Source organism: Lemur catta, chromosome 1, assembly GCF_020740605.2.
Source record: "Lemur catta isolate mLemCat1 chromosome 1, mLemCat1.pri, whole genome shotgun sequence".
NCBI classification, from domain to species: domain Eukaryota; kingdom Metazoa; phylum Chordata; class Mammalia; order Primates; family Lemuridae; genus Lemur; species Lemur catta.
Window position 1 is genome coordinate 173,390,888 of NC_059128.1, and position 26,496 is coordinate 173,417,383.

General features: G+C 34.0%; 1 protein-coding gene across 2 annotated transcripts in view; it reads left to right on the forward strand.

The window, feature by feature from the left end:
- Window positions 1-26,496, forward strand: part of RASA2 (RAS p21 protein activator 2) — a 112,436-nt gene that overhangs the window by 28,668 nt on the left and 57,272 nt on the right. For both annotated transcript variants that reach the window (XM_045539357.1, XM_045539358.1), the window contains exons 4-5: window positions 9,354-9,448; window positions 19,058-19,134. In XM_045539357.1, the coding sequence (XP_045395313.1) occupies window positions 9,354-9,448; window positions 19,058-19,134 (172 nt within the window). The remainder of the gene's footprint in view (window positions 1-9,353; window positions 9,449-19,057; window positions 19,135-26,496) is intronic.

Genomic DNA, 26,496 nt, shown 5'->3' on the forward strand with positions numbered 1-26,496 from the left:
TTTGCTACCATCATTTTAAAGCAAATCAAATCACCTTTTCAAACAATATATTCTTCTTAATTATAAAACTATTACGTGTTCTTAGTGACTGGTAATAACTCTGTACAGGAATAACTACAGTTAATAATTTGGTATATTTCTGCTCATTTTTTATTTCATGCATTTATACATTATATTCAGCTTTTTTCCCTTTTTCACTTAATATCATCTAATGATCCTTTCCCCACGTCACTAATATTTTTCAAAAATATTTTTTATATAATATCCTTTATATAAAAATGTATTATTTTAATCATTCCCTTGTTGGTGAATATTTATGTTTCCAAATTTTTGATATTCCAAATGGTGTTACTGTGAACAAATATCCTTTTGCATAAATTTTTGCATGTCTCTTTTTCCTTAGGATAAGTTCCTGGAAGTGAAAATTGGGTCAAAGGGTATGAATATTTTTATGATTTCCTCTATGTATTTCTACATTGGCCCCCAGAAATATTGTACTAATTTTCATTTCCCCAAGGATGGCATGGGCATAGCCATTTCACCACACCCTGGCCATTCTTGGATATTATCATTGAAAAAAAATTTACCAATATGATAGGCAAAAAATAATGTTATTTTAACTCGTCTTTTTCTGATTTTGAGGAAATTTGAGGAATTTTTCATGTTTGTTGATCTTTGCATTTTTCTTCTGTGAATTGTTCATTTTTCTTTGGAGTTACTTTGCCCATTTTTCTTTTGGTTGGAGTTACTAACTTTTATTTATTCTAAAACATTCTTATTTGTTAGATATGTTAACTTTTTTCAACCATATATATACAAAATATGTCTCTCTCACAAAAGTCAGTTTCTTAGTTTTTATCATCTGCCTCTGTGTCACATTTGACTCTCTAGATTGCTTATTCAACTTGTTGGAAGTCAAGTAATACATATTTTAACAGTGTTATATATTTTTAGATGTCTTTCTCCTTCCGACTACATCTTTACTTATATGCAGACTCTTCTGTTTCTAGCAAGCCCTTAATTATGGATCACCCCTCAGGCTTCATCTTCAGTTCAATTAAACATTTACCACACACTTCCATGAGACATAAAAACGATGAGACTTTTAAGATTTTAAGATGAGTAAGACTCAGGTTGCTCCCGTGCTATCAGAGAGGTAAACTTGTAGTCTCATACTAATATAGTATATTAGGGTTTATGCTGGATGTATGAGCAAAGTACATGGGGCATTGAAGGGAGAACACCTAATTTTGTTTGGTAGGGGATTAATAGAGACTACCAGGGTATGAAAAGGAAGAACAATTTCAAGATGTTAGGGATTGGCAGAAGCAGAGGAGAAAAGTGAATCTTATATTTGTAGTGTGTCTCCTGGAGTATATAAATTACTTAGGAGGAGGGTGATGGAAGGTGAAGCTGGGAGTATAAATTGAAACCAAGCTGTGATGAACCCTAGAAACCATTCCAAATTCCAAAAGCTAAGGAATTTGGAGACATTGGTTTTGAACCTTTTGAGAATATATGTAACTATATATAACTGTGTGTGTGTGTGTATATATATGCGTACATGCACATATTGTATATTATACTTTATATATGTAATCTGTATGCATTGAGTTTGTAGTTTGGAAGTTACTGTTGTAGGCAATGGGAAGTTGGTGATTTAGAATAGGGAGAAATCAGAGGCACAGTATTGGAAAAAGAGACTGTTATGAAATGAGATCAATACGGAAGTGGCAGTGGAAATGCCGCTAAGAGAATGTACTTCAGAGGTTTCAAATAGAATTTAGGGACCAAGGGGATAGAGGGAGTATCAGAAGAGGGAGAGTTAAAAATGGTCTTGTTTTTTCTGTGGCTGTCATTAACTGAGATAAGGAACACAGTGAGAAGCATTCAGTTTTGAGAGGAGGGGTTAGAAAGGGAGAGGATGACTGATTTGAAGAAAATTAAACTTTTATTACCTGGGGAACATCTTAATGGACATTTTGGTTGACAGTTGGAAATACAGATCTGAAGCTTAGAGAAAAAAAGAACTGGAGACATAGATTTGAGAGTTATTAGCATTAAGTGCTACCTGAAGCCTGTGCTGGAATGGATGAAATTACCTGGCAGCAGATAAGGATGGTTTCAGGGAAAAAGAGGCTTCAGCAAAGATTGAGAAGGCATATCTGGAAGGCAAGAAGAGAGATGGGAGAGATTAATATTACAGAAGGCAAGGAGATCTTTAAATGTTGACAACTAGAGAGGTAGAGTAGGATAAGGGTTGGATAGGGACTATTGGTAGTTACTAGCAACCCTTGAGAGAGTATATAACTTTGACCATCATAATATCTTGTTAAGGAAATGTTTAGTAATTTTCATTGTCCCTTTATACATATTATGGCCTTCATATAGTATTTCTTGAAAAGGCCCTTTAGTTGAGGTTTATAATTATGATTTCCAAATCTGCCTTTATTTTTTGTTTATTTTTAAAGTAAAAATCAATTTGAAATAAGATAATTTTTAGTAAAACTAAGTCCTTTATGGAGTGGTATCAGCCGTAATTGTTGCTATGAGAACTTGTTTTCTTAAATAAGTTTCTTTTTTCTTTTTTTTTTTTGAGACAGAGTCTTACTCTGTCACCCTGGCTAGAGTGCGGTGGCATGATCAATCTCACTACAACCTCAAACTCCTGGGCTCAAGCGATCCTCTGGCCTCAGCCTCCTGAGTGGCTGGGACTACAGACGTACGCCACCACACCCGGCTAATTTTTTTTATTTTTAGTAGAGATGGGTCTCACTCCTGCTCAGGCTGGTCTCAAACTCCTGAGCTCAAGTGATGCTCCCATCTCGGCCTCCCAGAGTGCTAGGATTACAGGCGTGAGCCGCTGTTTGTGGCCAATAAGTTTATTCTTATTAAGGGATAAATGTTCTCCTTTTAGTGGGAAATTTGTTTTCCTTTTACATGTAGAATTATTATTAAAGTATACATAGTACGTTATCCTTTCCAGTCAGAAAATAGTCTTGATGTTTTTACTTGTAAGTTTTTAACATTTTTGTAGTTTAACATGTTTTCCTTTGTCATTAACTCACAGTTGTTTTTGTTTTTTTAAATTGTGAGCTATTGGAAATTGAATTCCCTCAATTATTTTATAATTCTGAGTTGCCCAATTGTAGATTAAACTGCGACATAACATGTTCTGGAAATGAAATTTAAGCTAGAGTTGAGAGAACCATCTTTTAAACTAAGCTCTGAGAATGTGTATTAGTCAAGTATAGCTTTAGGGGCTTGTTCATTTTTAATTATCTAAGTAATATATGCATTTTTTTCTGTAAAATTTTTTAAATTATGGCATTATAGATAATACTAAATTACTTTTGACCACTGCCTTTTCCCAGTCCTCTTCCCAGACGTAGTAACTGTTATCAGTTGAGGGCATAATTGTTTATTTTAGGCATCTTTCTATGCTAGGAACAGTTAGTGCAAAAACTGGATTATGGATTAATTAAAAACTTGAGAACTAGCATCATGCTACAAAAAGATAGAAAATTGTAAAGTTAAGGTGTCTTTTACTGTGTGATATATTTTCTTAATTTATAGTGTCTTCTTAAAAAGAAAAAGAGAAGAAAAAAACTTTAAGCGTGTATTTACATTTCCAATGAAGATTTTAGTAATATTGAAATTAAAACAAAAATTTTATCTCCTAATATGTATTTTCTAATTATTTTATTTTTTAAGGGAATCTAGAGCTCAAACAAATAATCTGTGACTATCTTAGTAGATTTTTGTCAGGTTTTTTTTCTTTCCCCTTGGTTCAGATCCATGTAGAGATAAGAGGATTTTACTAGGATGTTGGAGACCTGAATTCCAGTCATGGCTCATTAACTGTCCATGTGACCTTTATCAAATCACTTTCCTAGACTTGGTTTATCTATAATTTAAGGCTGGGTTTAAAATAGCTAGTGTCTTTTCCAATTCTTTGAATTGTAATTTCTGCTTGCATTTAGCTCTTAAGTCAAATCACTGTTTTGAAATTGCCTATGACTACATTTTGGTGTCTGCACAGGGACTGTATCAGTTATCTATTGCTGCATAACAAATGACTCCAGCATTTAGTGGCTTAATACAGTAACCATATATTTGCTCATGATCCTATGGGTTGTCAGTTTGGGCTGAGCTCAGCTGAGTGGTTCTTCTGCTTGTCTCACCTGGGGTCACTAATGTGCAGTTATCTGGGAGATTGATGAGGGGCTGGATGGTCTGACTCATATGTCTGATGGTTGGTGCCAGCTATTAGCTAGACTTCCCTCTCTCCACAGGATCTCATGGTTGGTTCCAAGAGGTCAAGCCCTACTGCACAAATGTAGCACATTTGTTGATGTCCCATTGGTAAAAGCAAGTGATTTAGCCAACACCAGAGTCAGTGCTGAAGGGGACTGCACAATGGCATAGATACCAGGAAGCATGTTTTATTGCAAGTCTACCACAGAGATCAAAATGCATCCACCTAAACCCTATACACTAAGGATTCTAAGTGTCACCATTGGCTCTAAATTGCTGCTGTTGGCTATCTATCAGAATTTGTTCAGCCCTTTTGTTCTATTTCATTTTACATAGGCATTAGCTCTTGTCACTATTCTTATTGGCTCTTTGAGCCATTTCTACTAGTGCCCAAGTAAGAACAGAACTATCAGGATTTTGGCAATTAGTAAACTGTAACAGGTTGAAATTTCTAAGAATATATTGTATCTAAAAATGGGTCCCAAAGATAACACAGTATTTACTGATGGAAAGAAAATGCTGCTTTAAAATGGTATTGCAAAGCTAAGAATACTTTTTTTACTTAGAGGCCAAGAAAGGTGGTTTCTGTGCCCACAGTTCCTTCATTTCTTTTTGTGTTTCCTTTCCTTATCTGATTTTAAGGAACTAATACAGCATCTAGTGTGTGTATGTTTTCTTTTTCTGTCTATGAGTTTGTCAGGCCAGTGTGAAAATGAAATAATGCCTTTAAATGATTTGTTGGCAAATTTGTTCCTGGTTGTTTTCCTTGAAGTTGGTGATTTCATGACTATTGAAATAATTAGTTAACTTTGCTTAAAATAGTAAACACTAAACTAAAACAATCTTTGGGAACATTAGGGGCACAGAATAGGTTTTTAAGATCATAAGAGTTAAAAGTCATTTCTAATGCAGAGGAGGCAAACCACATGTAGACTACAAGTAATTCACTCAAGATCACACAGCTAATAAGTAACAGAATTGACGCTAGGTTGCCAAATTAGTGTTTGTGTTGGAAGGAACATAAATAGGCATACCTCAGTTTTGAAATCTGGCTTCAGCACTTGTTGGTGGGCAGGTTTTTAAATAATATTCAACTTTCTTCATCTGTCAAATAGTGATTATACCCTGTATTTCCAAGATTGTTATGAAGATTAAACAAGAAAATATGTAAGAATGTTTGCTACCTGGAAGATGTTCAGTAAATGCTACCTTTTCTTTCAATTCAATGCTCTTTCCACTGTATTAGGATGCCTACCTTTAATAGGTAATGCCTGCCAGCTTAATGAAAACTCAAAATAACAAATAAGAATTATGGAGGGGGTTTTTGGAGGGTCTTACTTATATTCCAAAAATTTGTCCCTCTCTTTCCTGTCCCTGTCTTTTCCTTCCCCCATACTTCCTTCCCATTCACCCTCCTACCTTTTTTTCTCTTTTATTCTCTGTCTCTCTTCCCCTTCCCACTGCCCTGTTTTATTTCCTAGAGCTGATGACGTATACTTCTTTTTCATATATTATATAGCCTAATAAAGTGCTGGACATGTTGTAGGTATCCTCCTATCTAATGACTTCAAATATTTTTAATTCTTTTTTTATTTTATTGTTATTGTTTTTTAATGTGTGGTCTTGCTAAGCTGCCCAGGCTAGAATTGAACTCCTAGGCTCACACAATTCTCCAGCCGTAAGCCTCCCAGGTAGCTGTGACTACAGGTGTGCACCACCATGTCCAGCTTTCCTCTATCATCCTTATATAACAGTTTCTCTGCCTTCTTGGAATCATGTACTCCTCCTTACCTACTTCTTCAAGCCAACTAGCCTCATGCAACTAATATTTACATATCAGAAACCAGCATCTTAAAAAGGAATGTAAAAATAAGAGTTACCGATAAAATCACAGTGGCTTACTTATGCAGCTAGTCAGGGAATAGTTTCCCTCTCAATTCTTTAGTGACAGCGAGTATCATGATATGGAATAGGGGGAAACAGATGCTTACTTCTGGAATTTTTTACCTGTGACGCTGAGAGAGAATTCTCTTTTGGGAAGGCACCTGTGACAGAGAAGATACATTTCCAGTGATCTGAGTTATAAGTCATGAATAGGGCACATAGATTCCTAGTCTAGTTTTTAGAAGCATTGTTAAATAGACTTTGGTTGGGGGAGACTGAAAATCAGATCACCATTTAGAACACAGTGCCAGGCCGGCTCACACCTATAATCCTAGCCCTCTGGGAGGCCGAGGCGGGTGGATCACTCGAGGTCAGGAGTTCGAGACCAGCCTGAGCGAGACCCTGTCTCTACTAAAAATAGAAATAAAAAATTATCTGGACAACTAAAAATATATATAGAAAAAATTAGCCAGGCATGGTGGCGCATGCCTGTAGTCCCAGCTACTCGGGAGGCTGAGGCAGTAGGATCGCTTAAGCCCAGGAGTTTGAGGTTGCTGTGAGCTAGGCTGACGCCACGGCACTCACTCTAGCCCGGGCAACAAAGCGAGACTCTGTCTCAAATAAATAAATAAATAAAATAGAACACAGTGCCATTGTGATTATTTGTTGAATGAGGGAATGAATTGATCAACACAATAAACTTCCAAATAAACTGTTTTAAAAACTCTCTTTTTAAGGTTGAAGCTTGCTTTAGTGATGTTTGTATATCTCATATGTATGCAAATGTGGACATCTATATGCAGATTCATACATTACATAGAAAACTAAAAATTACAGAAATTGTAAAATAGAGGTTTTCACTAGGAGTCTACTGATGAGTTTCTGTGTAGTCTACCGATGACTTACTGTAAACTCTCTTAAAATTATATGCCAGACATTATCTATGCCTTTTTCTGGGGAGAAGACATAAAAAATACAGCGTTATAAAGATTCTTAAAGGGAGGGGGATGGTTCCCACAGGTAAGAACTTTAGCTATAGGATGTATAGATCTATTTCTGTATGTATGTATGTATATTATTTGTTTTAAAAAAGTATCAAACTCTGTTACACATTGCCTTAACATTTTAGTTATACTTGGTGTGAAATCCATGGTAATTAGAACTACTTGATAGAATTATCATAATCATAATTATTTGTGGCATACAGTATTGAATACTTTGTCATAATTTTGTGTCCTAAGCCATTCCTGGCATTATATTGATTTGCCAAGAATTTGATACCATGCATAGGTAAAACTCATCAAGAGATTTATAAGATTTGTGTCTTAACCTAAACTCTTTCAGTAGTATAAGGAATATTTGGGTGTTCCAGTCAGTGCCTGATTTCTATATTTGGCAATTTAATCTGTATATTCAGTACTAGAAAAATTTCTGTTTTTACCATTTTTATCTTAAATTTAACCAAAAAAGAACTGAAATACATTATTTTCCGAGTGCCATTTTGTACATGATTTGATGAACTATAAAGGCCATATATTCACACAAAATTTTGATCTTCACGTTAGATTTCATTGAAAATATTTCAAAGAAAGTTGTAAAGATTCATATTTGTTGTCAAGGCCAATTAATTTGAAAATTTTATATGTTTTAAACTTTATGTATTAATATATGTTATATGGTTGATAAATTTTCAGTAGGCCTCCTTTGAGTTGTATTAATACAGTTGCCGCTCTAATAAAAATATAGCTATGTATTTTAATATTTTCCTTAAAGTTACGTGCATATGTATTGTTTTTATAATTTGAGTTCCAAGTCAAGAAAGGGAAGATAGGCTTATCAAATTTAATATGGTTAATTTTTTTTAATAACAGCTTTATTTAGATATAATTCATATACCGTCAAATTCACCCTTTTAAAGTGTGTGTATCATGTTCACAACTTTTTCTTTAGTGGTTTGGAAAAAGAATCATATACATTAGAAAAACATGGTAAAACATCAACAATTAGGGAATCTGGGTAGAGAATATGGAAATTTTATGTACTGTTATTGTAACTTTTCTCTAAGTTTGAAATTATTCTAAAATAAAATATTTTTAAAATGAAAAAAGCGTATGATGCAATGGTTATAGTATATTCAGAGTTGTGCAATCATCATGACTAATTCCAGAATAAAACTTTAAGCACAGTTTTTATGTTTGTTTTCCTATCATTCCTTTCTTTTTCACTTGATACACAAAAGTTTATGAATCTTGACAGAAAAATTTCTTTAAGATTTTCTTAAAGTTTTCATATGTTGAACTGAAAAACTAAGATGTGTCTTAAGTGAAAGGAAATGAAGTATTAATGTAATTAGAACACTTAAAATGAAAATTCTTATTTGACTAAAAGAAAGTTTACTTTCTTTAAAGAAAGTTAAAGTAGTTAAAGTTACTACTATATTGAGTTAGTCTATATCCTTTGTTGAAGCTTTTGTGTAGAATCCTGGAATAAATTGTCAGTCATATGCAAAAACTCTGTCTACTTCTTAAAACTTGAATTGAGGAAGGAAGTGCTTTGTACCAACATGGCAAATACTTTATTATAATAAACATTCCTGTTTCTTCCTCTCATACTACTATGTTCATTGTACTCTCTCTTCCTCTGAGAGGTAGAAACTCTTTAGAGAACTGCCTTAATTTTTATATGCATTGGAGCAAAATAATCAATGTTTGCAATGTTTTCAAAAAAGCAAATTTTTAATAATAACATTGTTCTAATCTCCCATAATTTTCAAGTCAATTTTCACTTTAGTTAATGATGTATGATATTGTTTTTTCTTTTCTCTTAATTGGAACTTATAAACTCTTAACAACATATGGTTTATTCATAGTGTTAAAAGAATTGGGGAGATCAGTTTGCACTAACATCGTACGTTGCTTTTTACACTGAATGTGCTCTGGGTAAAAATGTGAATCTGAATAAGTATTTAAAAATACAGTTGCATGTAAATACAATGGATTTTTTAATCTGATTCCCTGATTCAAAATGACCTAGGGAAAATAGACACTTTTTCATTTTTTGGAATATAGAAAAGTGCTTTATAAAAATGGATTTTTATGTCAATAGGTACAAATTATTTAAAAATGTTTTCTACCAAGTATTACATAACAGTGCTAATGAGTTTTAGGATTATACAAAATGTTTTCTTATATTGTTTTACTTATTTTCTGTAGGAAAAGTAGCCATCAAAAAAGAAGACTTATGTAATCACAGTGGCAAAGAAACTTGGTTTTCACTACAACCTGTTGACTCCAATTCAGAGGTTCAGGTAAATATCAAGGCTCAAGTAATGCAAGAGATTGTCACACAGAGAAAAGGAGTGAAAAATGAACTAATTATTACTATTCATGTAGGTAGAGCCTATTATACCTTATTTTAAAATCTGGCATCAAATATTTTAGAGCTTTGGGTTATGTAGAGTTGGAGGGAAATGGCTTTGCTATGTTATTTCAAGAATACTCACATGTATGTGTGTGGCGGGGGGGTTGAGGAAATGATATTAGGGAGGACTTTTTTTCCTTGACTTAGTTCTTCTATTTGAGTCACAGTAGCAAATTATTATTTTTTTAGAGGGTAAAAAGTTTTAAGGGAAAAGATATGTTTTATTAACTCTGAGGAGAATCTCCGGAAGTCTGATTTCATCTGTTCTCATCAGGATACTCTGTTTGTTCTCTAATAAACTAGATTTGGGAAAATGTTATTTATTTAAACCATGCCTGAGCCCACTGTGCAGAGCCTTCGCACCCACACCCACCCTTCCTGTTGTTTACCTCTCTTTTTATCTGAAAGGGTATCATCCTTACTTTTTTTTTTTTTTTTTTTTGAGACAGAGTCTCGCTTTGTTGCCCGGGCTAGCGTGAGTGTCAGTCTAGCTCACAGCAACCTCAAACTCTTGGGCTTAAGCTATCCTACTGCCTCAGCCTCCCGAGTAGCTGGGACTACAGGCATGCTCCACCATGCCCGGCTAATTTTTTCTATATATATATTTTAGTTGGCCAGCTAATTTCTTTCTATTTTTAGTAGAGACGGGGTCTCGCTCTTGCTGAGGCTGGTCTCGAACTCCTGACCTCGAGCAATCCACCCACCTCGGCCTCCCAGAGTGCTAGGATTACAGGCGTGAGCCACCACGCCCGGCCCATCCTTACTTTTTTAATCTGTTTTTTCTTCTTGCCAAAATAATAAAGAGGCCTTTTACAGATTCTGTATATGAGTAAAGATATGTGTATGTTTAGCCATGTAGCTAAAGTTTCTATTTGTTTCTGGAAAGTCTGAGGTTTTCTGTCTTAGAAATTGTTATTTCTATCCAAAGGGAATCTTTTTTTTGTAACCCTGTTTATTTATAAAATATGGTAAGGATTGTGAAACCATTTCCCGAGGGCATAATTGCAAGCAAGGTTCTTCCTCTCTAAAAGAAGTTATAATTTGCCACTGTGACTCAAACAGAAGTTTAAGACAAGAAAAAAGTGCTGTACCCACACCCATAGATAATTTGCAAATAAAGTGCCTGTATCTCCATTTCCTCATAACCTCTCAAACATCCTCTTTGATTAAATGATTAAATTCTCAAAAATTAAATATTTGTGTACTGAAACCCCTTAACTACAAAATATAACTCATACTTTCCCTGTTTTATCTACTTTATCACATTTTAATAATTTTCTTTCCATTGGACCATAACTATTATTCAGATCTCAGTTATACAGTATTGTAAATGATTCATGTGAGAGGCAATGTGAAGAAGTGGAAAGGGTTTAAATTAGAAGTCAAAAAATGTAGGTTCTAGTTTTTTTCATATGTGGTTGCTTAACTGACCTTGAATTTCATTTCTATAAAATGGGAATAAAAGTTGCCATGTTTGATTTATACAGTTGTGAGAATTAAGTAAAATAACTTTAAAAGTCACTAATTGCTATGCAAATATAAAATATTGTCTGTTTACCACCAGTCAATCTGGTGGTCCCTAAAGTGCCTTTATTAAAAGGAAGATATGAACGTTTTAGATTAAAGTACTAGTTTTTCTTTTTAATAGGTTTAACAAAAAGCAAGATAGGAAAAGGCTTTGAAAAATTTGGTCTAAAATAAAATTTGAGGGTTATTTAAAGATTTACTTTATTAAGTACATTCTTCTTCTTATGACCAGTATAAATTTCCTAAAGGATTTAAGGGTTCCAGCTCTCAAAAAATAGAAATCTATATAGAATACTCTTTATATAATTCTTGAAGATGATATTAAAGATTAATATGGAGACACAAGCTTTTATTTGATGGTGTTTATATACATAAAACTTATCTCTGAAACATGAAAATTCTGGAAGCAGCATTTACCTATTAGATATAATAGTGGCATTTTAAAATTTGCTAGGAGTTATTTTCATGACCAGGAGTTACTAACCTTTACAGCTCTTTTGTCTTAAATGATACTTAATTAGTAAGATTTATTCACTATGTAATATAGATTTTAGAAGGAAGAGTACTTTAGCAGGTGGGAGGGATGCATAACACTTTCAGGTTAATGTTAAGATAATGGTACTATTGGGAATATTATTGTCTGGCCCCCAAACTGATCTGGGAATACTAAATTAACTTTGGGAGTCTAGAAGACATAAAAACAGCAGCCCATGGTTCATACAGATCCTACTTTGTCAATAAATTTGTTCGCTTCCATAAATTTTATAAAATTTTACAAAAATATCGTGAAAGATAAGAGCAATTAATGGAGAAAACCATGTGACAGATTGAGTTCAGGAGGAACTCAATCTAATAAATACCATCAGTAATTATAAAGTAATTATAACATGATATACCAAGCACAGTCCTAAGTACATTAGTACATTATGTCATTTAATCTTTAAAATAGCATTATGAGGTAGGTAGTATTACCTCCATTTTACCAATAAAGCAAATGTGATTGACAGAGATTAAATGACTTCTCCAGAGTCACAGAACTACTAAGAGGTAGAACCAGGAATCCAAAAGAGATCTGTCTGATTCTAAAACTCCTAACTACAGTGCTTTACTACCTTTCACTATTCTGTACTATTAGTCATAAAAAGGCTTCAACAGGTTTGGAGGATCACTTCAGTAACATCTAAGTATAAGGAACAGAAGCCTGCACAAATTAGCACAAAGAAAAAGGGAGGGCACATTGGTAAGTTTGTAAGGAGCTTGGAATGTAATTACAGGAACTTCATTTACTATGGCCAATGTGAGCTAGAAAGTTATCGGGCATTTGCAGAGGAGCTGCATTTTAAATGGAGGTTAGGTTTTTATAACAACAGGTAATAAAATTCATATAAGTAAAAATTATTTTTGAAAAGATTCTAATTTCTCATAAAGTACACTGAAGTATTGGGTGATTTGTTTTGGTTCATTGCCACAGAAAATGGTTGGCTTGCATTTGAGGCCATGGTGAATGAAAAATATATACTGTATCTTTAAACTGTAGATCTGCACTCAGTGTAACAGTAGATACTGCAAGAGGCACTGAGACCCACTGATTCATTTCTTCTTACTCATCCTCACTGTGCTTAGTGAGTATAAATGCTCACTGTTTAAATACTGTTTTTTTTCTTTCCCTTTCATTTTGCAAAGTGAATAGTTAATGTTTTCTCTCTATCTTTCCCTCTCATTTTAATAACTATTCACTTTGGAAAATGAAAATGAAAAGAAACACCATTTAATGATTATTTGTATGTCTGATGAGACTGCATGTCTCTTCCTCTGCTTTTCTCTGTAAATATGCTCCAGTTTCTTGTTGACAGCCAAAAATACCACACCAGTCTTTCAGTCTATGTGACCATACAGCCTTCTTATCCTCCAAGATCTGACTCAGTTTTCTACCACAATTTAGAAAACTTGGCGAAACTTGGGTCAGATGTCCACTGCAGTCTAATTTGATATGGTTGGAGGAAAAGTCATTGTAGGGCAGTTCATTTTGGGGCTTTGAGTAGTCAGGTTCCCTAAGGAAGGGGTTGGGGTGGAGGAAATGATTGGCATCTCTACCTCAGAGCGGGAGATGTTTGGTTTCCTAGCTCTACCACTAATTGGCATTTGTACTCAAAATAGTTGCTAACGTATTGTTACCTGAACATCTTCATCTATGAAATGAGAACTTCAGTATAACAGGTCCCCTTGGTTGTGAAGTTCTAGGGAAGTAACATGCAGAAATGTAATTTACCCCTCAAAAGAAAAGATCTTAATAATATTAATAAGAGGGGTTTTGTATGAAAACAGATGAAAAATTTTCAAGAACTATAAACCTCTTACCTTGAACTGTGTCCCAGAGACAGCTCTTTATTGTTGCTGTCAGTGCTTTATTTTTGCTGTCAGTAATGTTAATAATTATTTTCAGTTTTATTTCTAACACTGTAAGATATTATTAGTAATATTTCAGAGTGTATTTTTCTACCATTTTAAACTTATTTTTTTTGTCTTGATTCTACCTTTTGCTGTTCTGCAGTTTTCTTTTCTAGGTTGAACCATTCTCTTAACTTGCTTTAATCTGTTTTCAGACTCTGCAGTGGGTCAGAGGAAGAACACAAATGGCTCCTGTTACCAATGACATTGTGTCTTTAAGTCTAGTGGACATTTTTCAGTCCTCTTTTTACTTGACCTTTTAGCAGCTTTTGATACTGGTGACCACTCCTTCCATTTTGAAGCATTCTCTTGCTTAGTTTCTGGTCCTAGTATGGTTCTGGTTATCATTCTGCTTCATCTGATATTCCTTCTCCATATTCTTTGCCACATAGGTAAAGTTAATGTGGATTATGCTAGTGCCTTCTATAAATCCTCTTTTGGCTTCACTGATCTGCAGCCATGCTGCTATTAATTAGGTCCTGGAACTGACAAGAAACTTTAAGTATTTTCCCTTTCTTATTTTCTTAGGCACTAGGATAAAAAAGCATGTTTTACGTAAGACCAATTAAAACCAAATCTCCCATATGGAGAAGTTGCTGCTCTCATTAATTAAGGGTGTTTGTTTCACACAACTTGTCCAAGCAGTAAATCCAGATGTACTGTCAATCATGGCCTATTTGACGCAATTAGTTAGTTAATAAGTCTTTACCAACAAGCTTGTCTTGAATTTCTGGATCATGCCATAAGTTATTGATTGTTTTAGAGGTTTTTTTTTTTTTTTTAAAATATGTCCTCTGCCTTACCTGTTTGAACAGTCATTTTAAAAGAAATTCGACAATTATAGCTAATAATATATATACCAGGTTTTTAAAAAACATGTCTGATTAAGACAGAATGAATGCAATAGCATAATTCATTGTTGCAGGTTGATTTTTAAAAACTCCATTTGTAAATTTTTGTATGTGAAGTAACAGGAATGAGCTAGAAAAATCTCTCCAGAAAGAATTGTCATTAATATAAGAGATACTAATAAAGCCTGTATTTTGTTTTTCATCTGACAGGTAATTGTGTTCAAATTATTTACAAAGGTAATTTCTATATATAATAACATCTCTCAGAAATACAGAGTTGAGTTTTCCCCCCCTCATAGACAAGCATACCTTGTTTTATTGTGCTTTGCATATACTGCATTTTTTACATATTGAAGGTTTGTGGCAACCCTGCATCAAGCAAGTTTGTCTGCCTCATTTTTCCAACAGCATATGCTCACTTTGTGTCTCTGTATCAGCATTTTTTAGCAATAACATACTTTTAATTATGTTCATACTTGTAATTCGGACACGTTCATTGGTTTTTTTAAAAACATAATACTATTACACACTTAATAGACTACAGTATAGTGTAAACTTAAGTTATATGCACAGGGAAACCAAAAAATTTGTGTAACTTGCTTTATTGTGATACTTGGTTTGTTGTAGCAGTCTGGAAGCAAACCTACAATATCTCCAAAGCATGCCTGTAAAAAAATTTTTCACCAGTTGAAACATACTGATTTCTTTTATGTGGAAATGGTAGTTAAAATTTAGTGGTTTTATGATAAGAACAAAAAAAGTTTAGAGGATTTTAAGTGCATGCATTGTGTTTTGCCCAAACACAGTATTCATCTGAGTTTCTCAAACTATATGCAGAAATTACGTGGTATTTTCTATATGGTACCAAGAATATATGAAATATAAAACTGAAACAATCACAGGTATTTCTGTGTGAATTTTTTGTAAAATTAATTGAAATAGCATATAAAATACTAAACCTTCATACAGTACCAGAATATTGTAAGTTCCCCAAAATTCTCCTTAATTCAAAGAAACGTAATTTGCATATATCAGCCTAACATAATCAATGGTATGAAATTCATATAGAATAATACCTTCCAAGAATTTGTTGTTGTTTTTTTTAAGCCAGTCAAATTTAGCAGTGGGGGTTTGTATACCAATTTTAGTGACACTAATGTTGTTATAAGTTCTGATAACCCACTACCATTGGACTAGCCAATTTGGTTTATTTTTAATTAAAAGTATACAATATATAGTACAAGATATCTGATTTTCCAATATTTTCTGAGTTATATAAAAAGTATACTGTTATTGAACTTTCCTTAGGAGATTGAATAATAAGAAAGCAGTTGTGGCCCAAATCACATTGCATGTTTGTCATCAGACATAGTTCCTTGTGAGAGAGTCTTATTGTTGCTGTTTTACAGGTGATGTCTATTTTCTCTAGTTGCTCTTTTGGGATTTTCTCTTTATCTTCTATTTTCAGCAGTTTTACTGTGCTGTGCCTAGGTGTGGCTTTCTTTATATTTACTATACTTTTGTGTTCCTAGGAATTTTTCAATCTGTGGTTTGATATCTTTCATTGGTTTTAGAAAATTCCAGGCAATTACCACTCCATCTACTTTTATTTCTGCCCAGTTCTTTCTTTTTCTTCTCTACTGGGATTTCAGTTACATGAATAATAGGCCAATTCACTACGTCTCATATATTGCTTGTGTTCTTTCCCTCTCTATGCTTCTTCATGGATATTTTCTACTGACTGACAGACATCCCATTTCACCAATTCTCTTTTCAGCTGTGGCTATTCTGCTGTTACAGACATTTTTATTTTGGTTTATTACTTAGTTCTAAGTTTTTCATTTGATTTATTTTGTAATTTCCAGTTATCTGATAGATTTTTCATTTAGTTTTTTTAATCTTAAAAACTTTTAAAACAGCTGTTTCAAACTCTGCACTTAATTCCAATGCCTGCATCTCCTGTAAATCTGCTGCTTTTGCCATTTTTTTCTCTTGGTTTTCAGTCTTCTGGCATGCTCAGTAATTTTTGATGGAATGCTAGACATTGAAATCTGAAATATGTTGGAGATAATTTGAGGCCCTGAGCGATAGTTTTTTCCCTCTAGAAAAAGTTAATGATGCCTCCCTACCCCCAGCAACTTCTGTTTCTATCTCATGGGCCAGAACTGCATCATACAGCCATCCGTGGTCTCAGAGGAGGCTAGGAAATGTAACTGGACTCATAATTGCCCCTCCAAAAAAAAAAAAAAAAAGACTTGTTTTGCTACAATCCAAATGTATAAAATGATAGATACAGATATAAGCAAAACCGAACTTTTATGTGAAAATAGTTGGGAAGACTAAATAATGTTCCTAAAATGGTCACAGATTTGAGCTTTTGTAACTGAAAAGCAGCTCAAATAATTTTAAATTTTTGTTTATTTTTCTTTATGAAAGCAACACAGTAGAAATGTAGAAGCTTTGAAAACTGTAGAAACTTTGAAAGTCTAGATTGGTAGTATAAACTTTGAAAATCTAGAGCAAAAAAGAAAAGTGAATCTTCTGCAATCCTACCAACCAAAGGCAACTTTTATCAATATTTCAGTAGGTGGCCTTGAAGTAATTTTATACATATATTTTTTATTTTTACAAATTATTATATGCCCTATTTTGCAACTTATTTTTTTACTAAGTATGATGTACATATTTCCATGTTAAAATATACAATGAGATGTAGTGTTTTACAGTTTAGAAATTATAATTTTTTATTTTAAGTCATAATGCCTTTTAATTTTAGTGTTTCACCCTAATAGTATGTGTCGTGTGTGTGCCTGTTCTGTCCCCACTCGCTTCTTGAACAGGTTAATATCCAGTTATGTTATTGTTGACTAATACCAAAGGAATGTTCTGTTTACCAGTCAGTGGGAGTAATGGACATATTAGGTAGGCTCTGACTCAATGATAATGATTCCTGGTAGAATCCCATTAAATGTCTTTTTATTTCTAGGCTTGACTTGATACAGTACTGTGATTTTAGTCGAAAATAAAATGATTATATGTTTTTCTACTATATTTTAATTTTTTAATTGTTTTGGAACTAGAGTAGATCCTAGACATTTCCTGAGAGACAGTTGGGAGTACCTTGTTAGCATACAATTTCTATCAGAAAATGCATGCATGTTAAAATAGTAAAACTGTTTTGAGATACAAATGTTTGTGCAGTTGGCTAGGCTCCCTTGCTAGCCAAGTTACACATACATGCTGGCATGACAGAAAACATTCAGACTTCTAGTTGAGTAAATTGCAAATTACTGCATATGATGGACCATCATGGTCACTCTTGAATAATAGAGTTTGTGAATATTAAATGCAGGAATAATGAAAGGCCTAGTTTATAAATTATATATGATTTTATAAATATCTGTACCTAGATTTTTAATGGAGGATTTATTTTAGTTCCAGCTCCACCTAACTTCTCATTTTACTACCACTGATGCCTTTGTTAATTTAGAGCTTAGCTTTCTCATACAGACTTTTGTGTTAAAATCCATCAGTATTTGTTACTCATTATTTACTACCTATCTAACCCTGAGCTATGTAGCTAGTGGACCTCAGCATTCCTGTATGACAAGTCCCCATAAAATAGTGCGGGTAATTCAGGTTAGATTTCTGTGAAAGAATGTCTGAAAAGGGGTTGTTCCAAAAAGGAACAGTGACTAGAGAATGAACTTTTCTACTTCTGATGGAATCACTCACATCATCAGCCCCTAGACATCACACCCCTGAAGTCTCCACTTGGCACTGTGGGAATTTGTCCTGTCAGCTGGGTGGAGGTAATCCAGCACTGATTCTTAACCAGTTTAGAATTGCTCATCTCCAATAGCAGGGTAGAAATATCAAACTCTAGATTATATTGTTCCTAAGCCTTTGTTTCTTGAGAAGTTGATAGTTTGAATTCCTTTAAATGTATACTACTAAATTTTTAAAAATCCATCTATTAATGGCTGTTTAAGAAAGTGCACCTTTATTTTCAGTATCACATCTTCCCATCAATACTCTTGGCTATATATTGTTATCTTTTGTTTATTGTCTCCCCAACTAGATTGTGAGTTTCTAGTAAATAGTAACTGTGTTTTAGACATCTGTGGATTCCTACCCACTCCCACAGTGGCTCCTAACATAGTAGATATTCTATAAATCTTTAATGTTTGATAAAAGTAAATATTGACAAATTGAGTCTTTACTGACTTTTAGTTTTAAATTTATTGTTTTAGAATTGTATGATTTTTCTATCTTTTAATGATACCACCTCTGTCCTTATTGTTGGTTTATCTTTTCTGAAAAATGCATCCTACATTTTATCATTTGATTTTATTTCAAAATTTCCTAAAATATAAGTGTTATCTTTCCTTTTAATCTATGATAATTGAGATACATAAATACTTATTGAACTGGGCATAAAATTCTTAAATTTGAATACCATGTTTGAAGTAAACATTTGTTTATCTTTTGGAACTTTGATCTAAGTTTTTGGCTATTAGTCATTTAACAAATACTTACTGTAGACAGAGCTCTGTACTAGTGGTAAGTGGATAATTACATATGAGTACCATTTGAAAAAGTACATACCTTTAATATTTTGTCAGTAAAATAGATGACTCAGTTTTGTAATTTTTTTTTTGTCATTATAGGGTAAAGTTCACCTTGAATTAAAACTGAATGAACTGATAACAGAAAATGGAACTGTGTGCCAGCAACTTGTTGTACAGTAAGCATATTTCTTGTACCAAAATAAACTGGAAACAATTCTCCATTTTGCATTCTTTGAATCTTAAACCAATTCCTTATTTTAAATATTTCAGAAACTTTTTCAAAAATTAAACTCTGCTGTGTCATTTCTTTATTAAGTTGATTGTCAATTTATTTTTCTCATGTTTGGTCTATTCAGGTTATGGTGAATCATTAATTCATTTAACCAATATTTATTGAATGTAGGTTAAATTATATATAGGCATTAGGGTATTATAGGGTCACAGATAAGGGTGTCTAACTACCTGGTAGAGGAGAGTTAGAAAAACTTCCTAGAGGAGATCCTCTAGGAATTCTTACACGATAGAGCAGAGCTTTAGAGACCTTGGAGCTAGTCCTAAATGCCCACCTGAAGATTACCAGTATTGATTCCTACCTATTTTGAATTCCTTTTTAACTTTTCCACCCTCATGTCATATTTTATCACCCAGATTCTAATCTTCTGTTTTGGAAATCTGTTTTAGCCCAATCCTGACTCTTTCCCTCCCTCCAAACCTTTACTCTGTGTTATCAACAAACTACCCATGTCCTTCTTCTGGATGTTTTCTTTGTTTTTGCTTTAGTTGGTATCTGAATGTCCCCTGAGGTGCTGAGGTACTTTCATAGCCTTCTCAATCAGAGGCTTTGTTTTTCTATTACACACACATATCTTAGGGCCAGAGCCAGGGAATAGAGTAGATGTCCTTCTGGGAGTAGAGTAGATGTTGCTCTTCTCTTGCTGCTCCAGGCAATAATTTATCTCCTTGCTGATTGTGAAAACCTCAGCTCCTTTGAGGCATTCTCTGTATGTATAAATATATCTATCTAATAGTATATATAGTATTACTTAGTTAATTTTCTTTCTTTTTATTTATGTATTTATTTTTAAGAAACAGGCTCTCTCTCTGTCACCCAGGCTGGAGTGCAGTGGTGCAATCATAGCTCACTACACTGCAGCCTTGAACTCCTGGGCTCAGGCGTTCCTCCTGCCTCAGCCTCCTGAGTAGCTGGGACTATAGATGTGTGCCACCACACCCAGCTAATTTTTTTAAATTTTTTCATAGAGACGGAGTCTCGCTGTGTTGCCCAGGCTGGTCTCGAACTCCTGGGCTCAGGCAATCCTCCCACCTTAGCCTCCCGAAAGTGCTGGGATTACAGGCATGAGCCACTGTGCCCAGCAAGTTAATTTTTTCTGAACTCTTTGAGGGAAGGTTATGTTCATTATGACCATTTGTCTCTTCATATAACACTGTATATATCCTAAGAATAAGGTTAAATAACTCCAGTACATTTATCAAATTCAAGAACTTTAACATTGTTACCATACTTTTTTCTAATCTGTAGTAGTATTCTAATACTTTAATTTACAATTATTATATTCCCCTTTTGTTAACTGTCCCAATGATGTCCTTTGAAGCATTTTTTCCCTTCCAAGAAAGGATCCAGTCCAGGATTATGTGTTATGTTTAATTGATATGTCTTTTTAATCTCCTTTAACCTGGAATAGTTTTTAGCTTTTCTTTGTCTTTCATTTGTATTCACATTTTTAACGAATATGGGCCAGTTATTTATTTATTTATTTTTAATGTTCTTCAGTTTGGGTTTACTTACAGTTCAAGATTTGTTTGCAGCTTTTCCCCTCTTAGACTGAGAGCATATAGTGAAAAGTGTTGGGTCATTAAGTATGAAATGTGCGATTTCCTTAAGTACTAAGTTCAGCAGTTGGTATCTCTGACATTTCACTTTGACACTTCTTTTTTTTTTCACTATTGTGAAGATACATCCTCAGTCTTTCAAATGCCCATTTTGGCTTGTGATTATCTTTCACATTTTTTTTTTAGAGCAATTTTTGTGAAACCATGGATAAGTCAAAAATTTGTGTTATTTTTGAATATGAGTTCCATCATGAAACCAATGCAGTGCAGGCAGCTTGAAATATCACAGAAGTGTTTGGAAAGGATGTGGCTAATGAACGCATAGTACATCAATGGTTTGAGAAATTCCATTCTGGTGATTTTAATTTTGAAAGTGAGCCATGTGGGTGACCTGAGACCAAGGTGGATAATGATGAACTGAAAGCTGTAGTGGAAGCAAATCCATCTCAACCTATGTGTGAATTAGCAGCAAGGTTTGATGTTACTATTCCAACAATATTGGGCCATTCCAAATAAATTGGCAAGGTAAAGAAGCTGAGCAGATGGGTGCCGCATGAATTAAATGAGCATCAGAAGAGAAATCATCTCAAAACTTGCCTTTCTTTGCTGTCATGACATAAAGGCGAACCAGTTCTACACTGTATTGTTATATGTGATGAAAAATAGATTCTTTTTGACAATTCGCAAGCATTCAGCATAATGGTTGGATAAAGATGAAGTGCCAAAACACAGTCCAAAACCAAATATTCATCCAGAAAAGCTAATGATGTCTGTTTGGTAGTCCAGCAGTGGTATTATCTACTACAACTTCACGAAATCTGGTCAGTCAATTACAGTGGATATCTGCTGCAACCAATTGTACAAAATGATGAGGATCCTTGCGATTAAGCAGCAGAGATTGGTCAATAGAGACAGGCTAATCCTCTTGCAGGACCACATGTAACAAAAAATAATGCTGCTCAAACTACAGAGGCTGGACTTGGAAACTCTCTGTCATCCACTGTATTCACCAGACCTTGCACCAACTGTCTACCACTTCTTCCAGGTTTTGGACCACTTCTTGCAAGGGAGAATATTCAATTCTCAAGAAGCTGTGGAAAACGCCTTTTGCGATTTCATTGCCACTCACTCTCCAGGCTTCTTTGCTGCTGGCATAAATAAGCTACCGTTAAGATGGCAAAACTGTGTCGACAGTTTAGGAGCATACTTTGATTAATTGTACTGCTTCTTATTTGAGATATAATAAACTAAACTTTTGACTCAAAATTAGACATTTTATATTTAATGACCTAATACTTGGATTAGACCTCTTTCCACTACTCCCTCCCACTTTAGTTTAATTATGATGGTCATTTGAAACACAGTTGAATTGGTTTGGTTTGGTTGCATTCATTTAAGATTTTTTTCTCCCCATCTTCGTTGGTTTAGTTTTATTTTTGAATATGCAGAATATTAGCATGATTTCAAAAGTCAACACTGTAACAGAAAGTTCCCTCTCCCCACACCTTTTGAGGCAACCATGATCTGATTTCTGTCTGTACAATTTTTGCCTTTTCTAAAATGTCATTTGAATTATAGTCTTTTGTGTCTGGAGTCTTTCGCTTAGCATAATGCTTTTGAGATTGATCCATATTGTTGCATATATCATTCCCTTTTTTATATATTATTTATATCTAGTCATAGCTTGGGTAGATACAGTTATCCTCATTTTACAGTTGACAGAACTGATGGACAGATTGGTGAAATAAGCCCAATTCACACAGGAAGTGGTAGGACCTGGATTTAAACTCTAGCAGTCTCTTAGTCTGTTTGCGTGTTGCTGTTAATATAAAGGAGTACCTGAAGCTGAGTAATTTATAAAGAAAAGAGGTTTATTTGGCTCACAGTCCTAAAGGTGGTACAAGAAGCATGGCACCTTCTGGTGAGGACCTCAGAAAGCTTCCACTGATGGCAGAAGGCAGAAGAGAGCCAGCATGTAGATCACATGGCAAGAGAGAGGGGAGAGATACTAGGCTCTTTCTGACAGTCAGCTCTCATGAAAACTCACTGACTCTTGAGAGAATGGCACCAAGCTATTCGTGAGGGATCTGCCCCTACAACAAAACATCTCCTACCAGGCCCCACCTCCAACACTGGGGATCAGATTTTAACAGGGGATCCAAACTATAGCAGGCAGTTTGATTTTTTAAAAAAAACTTCTTTATTTTGAGGTCATTAATAGATTTATAGGAAGTTGTAAAAATAGTACAGACAGATCCTTTGTACCCTTCTCTCCATTTCCCTCAGTTGGTTAAATCTGAACCACAATATTAAAACCAGGAAATTTACATTGGTACCATGTATTTATATAGTTATATATCATATTATCACATATAGATTTGTGTAACTACCACCACAATCAAGATACAGAACTGTTCTATCACCATAATGATGTCCTTTATGCTGCCCCCTTTATAATCATATCTCCTCTCCTCTCTCTGCCACCATCCCTAACCTTTAGCAAACTCTGCTCTGTCTCATATCTATAATTTTGTCATTTCAAGAATGTTGAATAAATGGAATCATACAGTATACAATCTTTTGAGATTGGCTTTTTTCACTTAGATTCATCTAAAATGTTGTGTGTAGTTTCTTGTAAACAGAATATAGTTAGGTCACTTTTTTTTTTTTTTTTTGCACCAGTCTCTCTTATTTGGTGAATTTTTACCTTTTTAATATATTTATTGATATGTTAGGCTTAAATCTGCCATTTTTGGGTTGTTTTCTATTTCCTGGTTTTTGGTTTTGTGATTTCACTTCCCTATGGATTACTTGAACATTTTTTAGATTTCCATTTTAATTTCTCTATAGTGGCTTTAAAAAAATTTATAGTGTATCTCTTTGTATAGTTTTCTTAGTGGTTGCTTTAGGTATTACATTATGCATGCATAACTTACCATAGTCTACTGGTGTCAGCTTTTTACCAGTTAGAATGAGGTATAGAAACCTTATCTTCTTTTAAATCTCTTTACCCTCCACCACTTATAATGTACTTTGTCTTAAATATTTCCTCTATGTACATTAAGAACATCAAACAACATTATAATTTTTGCTTCAGCCATCTAACAAAATTTAGAAGAGTTAAAAGGAGAAGGAAAGTGTAAGTCTATTGTATTTACCTGTATTTTTTCTCTTTCCATGTTTTTTTTTTTTTCCTTCCTGATGTTTCAAGGTTTCTTCCATCATTATGTTTGGAGAATTTGCTCTTAACCACTCTTTAGGGTATGTGTACTGATGATACATTTTCTTAGTTTTCCTTAATTTCAGAATGTCTTGATTTCCTCTTCATTCCTAAAAAATGTTTATACTGGATATAGAATTCAAGTTGACAGTTCTTTCTGTGCTTGAATTAATCTGAATTAAAATTAATCTGAATGACAGTGGATTTCCCATCAAAAACCATGGAGGGTTTCTGGCCTCCATGGTTTCTGATGGGAAATCCACTGTCATTCAGACTAATTTTCCCCTGTAGTTACTGCATCATTTTTGTCTGACTGCTTTTTAGATTTTTTTTCTTTGCCTTTGGTTTTCTATATTTTAGTTTGTGATGTGTCTTGGAATAGATTTCTTTGGGTTTTTTCTGTTTGGAGTTCGCTCAGCTTCTTGATTATGTACATTTATGTCATTTTCCAAATTTGGGGTATTTTCAGCCATTATTTCTTCTAAGATTTTATCAGCTCTGCTTTGTTTCTCCTCTCCTTTCAGAGGTCGAGTAACCAAAATGTTAGATCTTTTGTTACAGTCCCACATGTCCCTGAGGCTCTGTTCTTTGGTTTCCCCTTCACCAGTCTATTTTCCCTCTATTGTTCATATTGGGTAATTTCTTTTTTTCCCCCATTTATTTTTTGTTTATATATATTCACGGAGTACAAGCACAATTTTGTTACATTGATACATTGCATTGTGGTGAAATCAGGGCCTTCAGTATGTATATCACTGAAGTAATACACATTGTACCCACCAAGCAACTGCCCATCATCTACCCCCTTTCACCACCCCCTGACCCCTTGGAGTCTCCATGTGTCCATCATTCCACACTCTGCTTTCATATGTACACATTATTTAGTTCCCACATGTGAGACCATGTAATATTATATTTGTCTTTCTGTGTCTGAGTTACTTCACTTAAGATAATAGCCTCCAGTTGCAACCATATTGCTGCACAAGACATTATTTCATCCTTTTTTATACCTGAATAGTATTCCATTGTGTATATGTGCATCTTTTCTTTATCCAGTCTTCCATTGGTAGATACTTAAGTTGATTCCATATCTTCGCTATTGTGAATAGTGCTACAATAAACATACAAGTGCAGGTATCTCTTTTATATATTTATTTCTTTTCCTTTGGGTAGATACCTAGAAATGGGATTGCTAGATCATGGTATTTCTATTTTTAGTAATTTGAGAAATCTCCATACTGTTTTCCACAGAGTTTGCACTAATTTACATTTCCACTAACAGTGTTTTGTCTGTATCTTCACCAACATCTGTTACTTTTTTGTCTTTTTAAAAATAGCCATTCTATTTGGTATAATATCTCATTGTGGTTTTAATTTGCATTTCTCTAATAATAAGTGATGTTGAACATTTTTTCATGTGTTTGTTGGCCATTTGTTTGTCTTCTTTTGAAAAATGCCTATTCATGTCCTTAGCCCACTTTTTAGTGGGGTTTTTTGAGGGTTTTTTTTGTTGAGTTGTTTGAGTCCCTTGTAAATTCTGGATATTAGTTCCCGGTTGAATATATAGTTTGCAAATATTTTCTCCCATTCTGTAGGTTGTCTCTTCATTCTGTTGATTATTTATTTTGCTGTGCAGAAGCTTTGTAGCTTAATTAAGTCCCATTTGTTTTTGTTTTTGTTGTTGTTGCCTGTGCTTTTGAAGTCTTAGTCATGAATTCTTTGCCTAGACCAATGTCCGGAAGAGTTGTCCCTAGGTTATCTTCTGGGGTTTTTTTATAGTTTCAGGTCTTACATTCAAGTCTTTAATACATCTTGTTGATTTTTGTATATGATGAGAGATAGGGGTCCAGTTTCATTCTTCTGCATATGGCAATCCAATTTTCCATATTGGCTAATTTCTATTGTTCTGCCTTCAAGTTCACAGATTCCTTCCTCTGTCCTCTTCATTCTTCTGTTGAGCCCCCTATGGAGTTTTTTCTTTTGGTTATTGTATTTTTAAGTTCTAAAATTTACATTTGGTTTTTCTTTATATCTTTTATTTCTTTGTTGAGACTTTGTATTATTTTGTTAAGACTTTATATTTGTTTTAAGCATATTCATAATTATGCATTGAATCATTTTCATGATGGCTACTTTCAAATCCTTGTGAGATAATCCTAAAATTCATATCATCATGGTTTGCATCTGTTGCCTTTTCTCATTTAGGTTGAGGTTTTTATGGTTCTTGGTATGAGGAGTGATTTTTCAATTATATCTTGGACATTTTGGGTATTATGTTATGAAACTCTGGATCTTATTTAAATCTTCTGCCTCTAATGTGCTGGTGGAAGAAGGAGAATGCTTGCTCATTTATTGTCAGGCGGAAGTAGAAGTTTAAGTTCCTGACTCAACCTCTGTTGACACCTCTGGTGGTTTGGAGGTGTTACAAAGAAAGCTATTGTAAATGTTCACAGAAAGGTCTTTATAT